Source organism: Castanea sativa, chromosome 8 (genome assembly GCF_040712315.1).
Source record: "Castanea sativa cultivar Marrone di Chiusa Pesio chromosome 8, ASM4071231v1".
Taxonomy (NCBI): Eukaryota; Viridiplantae; Streptophyta; class Magnoliopsida; order Fagales; family Fagaceae; genus Castanea; species Castanea sativa.
The window spans coordinates 35957076-35965844 of record NC_134020.1 but is presented as its reverse complement, the minus strand read 5'-3'; the positions used below and the strand labels follow the sequence as shown (position 1 = coordinate 35965844).

At 32.9% G+C, this 8769-nt stretch overlaps 1 protein-coding gene across 1 annotated transcript; it reads left to right on the top strand.

The window, feature by feature from the left end:
- Window positions 1–450: 450 nt before the first annotated feature.
- On the top strand, window positions 451–5140 carry LOC142608271 (protein CNGC15b-like). Its single transcript, XM_075780016.1, has 7 exons — window positions 451–641; window positions 755–1307; window positions 1427–1639; window positions 2924–3222; window positions 3570–3681; window positions 3957–4193; window positions 4369–5140. The coding sequence occupies exons 1-7, from the start codon at window positions 613–615 to the stop codon at window positions 5017–5019; spliced, it is 2094 nt and encodes a 697-aa protein (XP_075636131.1). The 5' UTR covers window positions 451–612; the 3' UTR covers window positions 5020–5140.
- The last annotated feature ends 3629 nt before the right edge of the window (window positions 5141–8769 follow it).

The following is an 8769-nucleotide window of genomic DNA, read 5'->3' as shown; positions in this document are numbered from 1 at the left end:
AAAATCCAGCAATATTATACTGGACAATAATATATTAATCAAACCAACTGTGATATTACAAATACAAGCAACTCTTTTGTTGGAGTCTAGTCTAGAAGGAATGGATCGATTCCATCTCTTTCATTCCTAGTTCGGTTGTGACCTGCTTGAAGTTTTGTATCTCTTTCTTCTCAGCTATATTTTTTGATGAACAGAAAATTTTTATTAAAGAGGAGATAATCACTACAACACTGTTTTGACCTCTTCCAAAATAACGGAAGAGAAACAGATAAAAGGTGAGGTGGTCTGAAAAAGCATGTTTTTGGAGTTGACAATTTCTTGAGTACGCACGTGTACACACGTGTGTGCAAAGTATTGGTTAACATGTATTTACCTTTGAGCTTTATAAAGTGGCGTAGTCTGAAAAGCTTCATGGTCGAGTTGGCATCTTTGTGTAGAACCACTTACAAAGAGTTATAAACAATTCATTATTGGTCTTTGATCTTTCTTTCTGGCTTCAAACTCATTGCAATCAAATCGAATCAAGGATACGGCATTAATTCTCTCACAAAATAACTTACATGCTTTTCTGATAGTAAATTGAGAGATCGATCGAGTTCATCAATTGGACAAATGGGTCACAGAAATTCAAGACTCAAAAGGTCTGTCCTCTACTAATTTCTTACATGCAATTTGATTTGTATATCGATGTTAGTAATGAGCATAGTTTAGTCCCAGTTTTTAATAAGATTATTTTCATACTTTTGTTATCCAGAACTCAAGTTCTAGATGATGCTGAAGTAGCTGACAGTGTAAATGATGTGATAGAGAACTACTACTATATTGATGGGACTAAGTGTAAGACTACACCTAAATCAAAACCCAAGAAGGCCAATGATTTTTCTGAGAAGACAAGGAGTTTTAAAGATAAAGTCTTGCGTAGAGTATTTTCTGAGGACTATGAGAAGGAGAAGAAGAGGATACTGGATCCTAGTGGAAAAACCATTAGCAACTGGAACAAGATTTTCTCAATCGCTTGTCTAATTTCTTTATTCGTGGATCCAATGTTTTTATTGTCACCTATAATGAGAGACCAAGTCTGCTTAACTAATGCAACGAGTCTCCAAGTTGTCCTCACCATCGTAAGGTCTGTGCTTGATGTGTTTTATGTGATTCAGATCTTTGTTCGGTTTCATACAGCTTATGTAGCACCTTCTTCACGTATATTTGGAAGAGGAGAGCTAGTCATAGACCCTTCAAAGATTGCAATGAGGTACCTTCGAAGAGGTTTCTGGATGGACCTCTTGGTTTCCCTGCCACTTCCTCAGGTATATATGCCAAATTAAATTCTTGGGTATCACTGCCTTTCTAGTTTCCATGGCATAATGGAGTTTGATTTGACTTCTTTGTTGTTTTTATTTTTATTTTTAATGTACATTATTTTCAGGTGTTAGCTTGGGTAGTCATACCCAATGTTGAGGGTACTGAAGTGACAATAAGAAAAAAAGCCATGTGGTTCATCATGTTAATTCAGTATCTCCCTAGGGTGCTTCACATCTATCCTTTCTCGTCGCAAATTGTTAATACAACTGGTCTTTTGTCAGAAACAGTATGGACAGGAGCTGTTTATAACCTTGTGCTTTACCTAGTGGCAAGCAATGTGAGTAGAAAGAAAACTCATTTTTCATTCGAGCTTTCTTTTGGGATTCGGCATTTGTTAGGCAGCTATTGTGCATTAAAGCGTGAAAAATAGTAGATCTATCTCTTTCTAATTTTCAATAAAAAAAGAGTCATCTCAAACAAACAAGTGAACATATAACAATGGTCTTTCAATGTTTTAATGTATTCTCCAGTTTACTTTTCTCTTATTTATCCAAGGATTTCTTTTTTCATTTAAATTTTAGATTCAGAGTCCGTTTGGATAGAACTTATTGCTGAAAACTGAAAACTGAAAATACTGTAGCAAAATAATTTTTAAATGGATAAAAAACACTGTTCATTCCAGAAGTTACTGTTCATTGGCCTAAAATCACTGTTCATGACCAATAACCAGTAACAAGCACGCGTTGAAAAAAAAAAAAAAAAAAAAAACGTGGACGCAGCTGGAAAACGCTGGATCCAAACGTATTCTCAATGACACACACTCAAGGATAGGGGAAAGGGAAGGGAATGAATTTCTCAAAAATCATGGTAATTTTTAAGGAAATGTGGAGAAGTTATACTACGTGCACTTAAAAGATGTGGGATAATTATCCTTTTGTTTTGGACAAATGCATACGCATATAGGAGAGTGAATGAGATTCTAACACAAAGTCACAATCACATTTAACACGTGTAAATAACTAATTACTTCTTGAGTCTTGACACAAGCTAATTCTTTTAACTAACTAGACATAAGGCTATACATATGTAGTCAAGCTGCACACTCTGAACTACTGTCGTACAGCAGAACTCTTGACTTCCTTTCTTTAACGAACATCAGAGAAGAAAAAGAATGGGAGGAAGAGAGCACCGCTTGCAACACATTCAAGAACAGTAAAATTCATAAACATAGTCCAAACACAAAGGATAATTTATGAAACAAAGACATACATAAAAATGAAGAAAGAATATGGATTTATTATGAGCTTATATAATGTATTTATACTTAATGGCTTGCATTTATAGGCGTAGAGTTCCACATTATTGTAGTCTATCAGTTTCTAATAATTTTCCACTTTATATACTATTCATCGAATTCATTGTAACACACAATTCTTCATATGACTACTTAGGCCAAGAGCCTTGTAGTTCAATGTAGTTCAATGGCATTCCATCCTCCTAATAGGGAGAACATTGGTTCAAGTTTCTCATTCTCTACTTATTGTAAGAAAAAAAAAATTATATGACCCCATTAAGTTGAATTAATTATACCCAATCCAATTCTTTTTCTCTTTTGATGAAGGTTTCAGGAGCTTGGTGGTACATTCTAGCAATTGAGCGCCAAGAAGCATGTTGGAGAAGTGTGTGCAGCCTTGAGTCACCGACTTGTCAAAATGTATACTTTGATTGCCGTAGTGTTAATGATGTTTCTAGGGCCAATTGGTTCAACTCGACAAATGTCACAAATCTATGCAATACAAATGCAAGTCCTATCTATTATCAGTATGGTATATTTGGAGATGCAGTGACCACAGATGTTGTAGCCGCCCAATTCTTCACCAAGTACTTCTACTGTTTCTGGTGGGGTTTAAGGCAGCTAAGGTATAAAATTAGCCTCACAAACCCTTAATTCAGTTGCTCAGAACAATGATTAGATATTAGATATGTATTTGGGACCTTATCGTTATTGTTCAAATGCTGTTTGTGAAATTTAAATTACATGTTTTTCAGTTTGTCAGCAGCAAAATTGATAGCAACCAATAAATTAATGTAGGAGCTTATAGGTGACAGGTGTGAAAGAGATCCCATCTTATTTTCCAAAACAATATATCAATTTCATTTCCATTCAACAAGAAATTCTTCTATAGAACAATATCCTTGATTACTGGTACTCTTGTGCTCTTCTTTTATCAATTTGTGCTGTTCACTTACAAAGAAATGATGTGCAGTTCTATAGGAAATAATATGTTTACAAGTACTTCCATGGGAGAAGATGTTTTTGCCCTCGTTGTTGCCACCCTTGGGCTGTTTCTATTAACACTGCTCATTGGAAATATGCAAGTAAGTCCCCTGGATAATCTCTATAAACCTATTATCTTAACAGACTCCAAAAATGATCATCCATGTAGAGGATACCCCAAATTATAAGGTGCTGAGTTAATTTGAGAAAAAAGATGTACAATTGCTTCTAGGTTCAGTTTCTTTGTAAAATACTTACCTTAGGAAGATTGAGACCATGAAAAATGCACTTAACAATGTCCGTGATTGCTTTCATGAAATCCAAGAAACCTTAGATTTCATTTACCTAATAATGATCACCCATTTTGAACATGCAGAGATTCCTTCAATCAGCAACACTGCGATTGGAAGAGTGGAGGATCATGAGAACTGATACAGAACAATGGATGAAATATAGACAGATGCCTCCAGAACTAAAGCAGAGTATTCGACAATATGATCAATACAAGTGGTTGGCTACTAGAGGGGTCGATGAAGAAAAAATTCTCAATAGCCTCCCTATGGATCTCCGGATAAAGATCAAGCGCCATCTCTGCCTCTCTTTAGTTCGAGGAGTAAGTTGTTCTTATACACTTGTATCCTTAACATGGATAGTACTTTATGACACTTAGAGAACTATTATGACACTTGGAGAACTATGTAAAAATTATCGATTATGATTGTAACTAATTTTGTAACGTATGATATAATTAAGAACTAATGTACAAGCTTTATGATGTAATTAAATAGGTTCCGCTGTTTAATCAAATGGATGAAACAATGTTGGATGCAATATGTGAGAGGCTTAAGCCTGCATTATGCACCAAAAATATGTTCCTTGTGCGTGAAGGTGACCCTGTCAAGCAGATGCTTTTTATAATTCGAGGTCACCTTTACTCTTACACCACAGATGGTGACCGCTCTGGGTCTTCCAACTCATACAGGATTGGCTCAGGCGACTTCTGCGGTGAGGAGCTACTGACATGGGCCTTGGACCCGCGTCCAAATGTCATCTTTCCATCATCCACACACATGGTGAAAGCTATAACTGAAGTTGAGGCGTTTGCTCTAGGAGCAGAGGACTTAAAATTTGTGGCATCACAATTCCGAAGGGTGCATGGAAAACAACTTAAACACATTTTTAGGGTCTACTCTCACCAGTGGCGAACATGGGCAGCCTTTTTCATACAGGCAACGTGGCGTAGGCATAAAAAGTTGAAGGAAATGGCTGAAATTGGAGCTAGGGAGCTAGGACGAGCCCCAAGGGATTTCTTTTGGATGAGGTATGCAGAAACACTACTGGAGAGCAGTAGAAGTAGGGGGGTTGTCAACAACTCTGCTGAAACAAGTTCCAGTGATGTCAACTTGCTACAAAAGCCTGCAGAGCCAAATTTTGATTGAATTGTACAACACAAACTCTGTATATGGGCTTCACACTAGTAACTAGTAAGCTATTTGTGTACCTTGTCTCACTTTTTTTTTCCCTCTTTATGTTGTATAGATGAATTTATTCAAACTGGAACAGCAGTGAAAGCAAGTACATAAAAAGCATATGTAGTAATTGTATACCAAATTACCAATCAAATAAGAATATTAACAGTAATGATCGCATTATTGCTATTAGGATTTAGCATTGGCTAATTCCATGACAAATTTGTTTGTAATTATTCAAATATGTTCAATTGTAATTATATGTGTGAGATTGAGGATGAAGACTAAAGAATATTACTCACTGTGCTGAAATGAAGATTTGACGAGCGAAATTGCTTGATCAGTAGACTGAACCATGGATTTTGGACAAAGGGTTTTGGCAATCTTTCGTTATACTTTCAGTCTAGCAAATCATTTAAGGAAATCTACCATCTTGAATTTCATGTCTGATTTGTAGACAAGAGTACCTCAGATCCTACTTGCATTTAAATGAAACTTCAACTCTAATTCATTAATTAAGAAGAAAGATAGCAACACTAAGCTTGATAAACCTTTTGAAAGCCTTCTTCCTACCTCTTCAATTGACTTTCCTTCTTTACTTCCAAACAAAGGTCACTAACTCTGTATTGGAGTTGCTGTTTGAAACCACAAAGACTATATCAAATCCTTAAGAAGCCTTGAAGTGACAAAGAGAACGGTTTTGTGGTTGATGGATCAACTTGTCGCAACGAGCAACTTTGAAGGCACAAGTTTAGGAGTTTACAATTGCTAGTATGAGCGAGGATGTTGGGTACTTGCTATGACTACATGAATGGGAAGTCGTGTGAGTATCATTTGTATCACAACAAGCTTCGTGGTGAACTTGTTGAGTTGAGCTTTGTCTTAGACTGTTTTTACCTATTGCCTTCCACTTCGTGATAAAATATCGTCTGTGTGCATATGTATTTGTTCTTTATTGTTTTTCATGTTTTTATTCATATTCTGTATTATGCTTGAATATTAACTAACTACCCGGGTGAATAATTGAGTTAATCTGTTAAAACATGGAAGCAATCTGTTGTAGGGGTCTAAACGTGTTTTTCCAGTTGGTATTAGAGCATATGATCACTTTGGTAGGATTAATCTCCTTGTATGATCCTTAACTCCTATTTGCCATGGATAGTTTTAAGTGTCATAATGCTCATGCCTATGAAAGTCTAACTCAAGACAATTCTAATGGTGATCTTAAAAATAAAATTGTATGTGATAAGCTTTTCTGGGAATTCATTAAATCTAAGACTGTGTTTGGTTTGAAGAAAATTAATTTCAGAATATATTTTCTATATTTGCGGGGAATATATTTTCTATATTTGCGGGTGTTTGGGGCGATTGAAACTCGGAAAATTCTTAGATAGTTCCGGAGTATAATGAAATGGTACTCCCTCTTCTCACATTCATAGTAGACCCCACCATGAATTTAATGAACGGACTCCACCATAAATGTGAGAGGAGGAAGCACCATTCTCCGTACTTCGAGAGTACCTAAGAATTACTCTTAAAACTCACTCAAAATATCCATTTAAACATTATATATATATATATATATATATATATATATATATATATATATATATATCATATATTATTATATAATAAAAGTTGAGCTTAAAAGTCATGGTTGCGCCAAACGATTTCACCAAATTGTAGAATTTTTTTTTAAATTTTTAAAGATATTATATATATATATATAGCCGAAACCTCTTAAACTTTCATAATTTTCTACGCTAGCATAATATTTAAATAAAATTATTTTTGTTTAGTCCAAATTTAACAAGGAGTGAAACTTTATCTTTCTAACAAGTCCAACTTAAACTCAAACTCATCATTATCATTAATATATATATATAACCGAAACCTCTGAAACTCTCACAATTTTTCACGTCATCACAATATTTAAATAAAATTATCATTTTATTAATTATTTTTTTAGTCCAAACTTAACAAGAAGTGAAACTCTATCTCTCTAATAAGTTCAACTTAAACTCAAACTCATCATTATCATTTTTTTTAAACAAATTTTTTTTTATTTAATCCAAACTTAACAAGAAGTGAAACTCTATCTCTCTAACAAGTCCAACTTAAAATCAAACTCAAAATATATCATCTATATATCATATCATATACTATATAATAAAAGTTGTGCTTAGAAGTTATGGTTGTGCCAAGTGGCTTCACCAAAATGCAGAATTTTTTTTAGATTTTTAAGAAAATAGATATAATTTTGTTTTTGTTTTTATCTTTTTTTCCTATTATTTCTAAGTTGATAAAAATTTTAATTTGATTACAATCCAAATTCTTCATCTTATCCTTTTATTATTAATTTATTTTTTACTATTGTTTTTACTTAAATTATATTTCTACTCGGTCAAGAAAAACAACAGCCTTATTTCACTTATTTGTTCATATTTTTTAGGATAAAAAAAAATAGATATAATAGTTTTTTTTTTCTATCTTCTTCTCCTATAATTTATTAACTTTAACATATTAATTTTTTCCCTTAATTGTTAATATCAACTTCTCTTTCTTTTTTATCTTTCCTCTTCAATTTATGAATTATCTAGAAATCAAATTTTGCAGTAATTTAGGTTCTTATCTTCAGTAATCAGTTTCACATTTTTTTCGTGTATAAATTATCAACAATTTTTTTTTTTAAATTTTCATATTTATCTTCAAGTATATCTAAAACTAGAGATTAGATCATAGGGAATAAAATCAATTGGAATTTTTTTTAAAATTATAAATATTTTTGCTTCGCCTCCATCAAACTCCTTATTCGGACTATGCTCTCTTCGTCATAGGTTATATTTTTTGTATTCTTAGTTTTTTTGTGTATATGTTTAGTTGGATGGTTTTGTTCTATAATGGGTTTTATTGATTTGTAAGTTTCAAGGTGTATTTGCAGCATGAGCATCCTAATCCAATGGAAGCTATAGTGGAAGCCGTAAGACCTGGCTTCTTTCACTTTATTTATTTATTTATTGAGAATATTTATCACATTAAATTTCTATCGGTTATACGTTCTACCTCTTCTTTTGATAAACAAATTATATGTTCTACCTTTAATCATGTTATGATATTCACTTTAATTAAAATTATTTTTATGTTACAGATTATTCTAAAGCTTTGAAGCTCACGTTATGAAATTTCAAGAACTTAAAGCTTTACCCTTCAACATGTTATCCTAAGTGCAAAGTCCACACAAATGCTATTATATGATTATATCTATTTCATTGAAGATTATATCTATTCTATTGAAACTTCAAGTGACTCCAGGTATGGATGCTACTTCTTCTTCTTCTTCTTCTTCTTTTTTTTTTTTTTTTTTAACATGTGGATCTCATATTTATGCCACAAATTTTGATTATTCTTTTTTTTTTCATTTATTTAGTTGATCATTTTTTATTGATATTCGTAAATATTTAATTTTGTAAATTATTCATAAAAGGGTTGTACAAAACCAAACATGCATAAAGGCTTTTCCCCATTTTTATGGAGTCAAAAATGTTGCCGATATGGCTACACCCATTCGGCATGGCAATGATTTCTTAGAATTATATATGTTAGTAGGATTGTAGAGAATGGAAGATAGAATTTAAGGTGAAAATAACTTCTACATGAACATTATAATTTATGTAGATAACTTCTATATGAACATTAAAATTTTGTTAGATTGGCAAAAAA

What these genes read in the sequence shown, in the direction of transcription:
- LOC142608271 (XM_075780016.1), top strand. Translation starts at nt 613, where the DNA reads ATGGGTCACAGAAATTCAAGACTCAAAAG. An exon ending in TTTCCCTGCCACTTCCTCAG is followed by an intron (nt 1,308 to 1,426) that starts GTATATATGCCA and finishes CATTATTTTCAG; the next exon opens with GTGTTAGCTTGGGTAGTCAT. An exon ending in TGGGGTTTAAGGCAGCTAAG is followed by an intron (nt 3,223 to 3,569) that starts GTATAAAATTAG and finishes AATGATGTGCAG; the next exon opens with TTCTATAGGAAATAATATGT.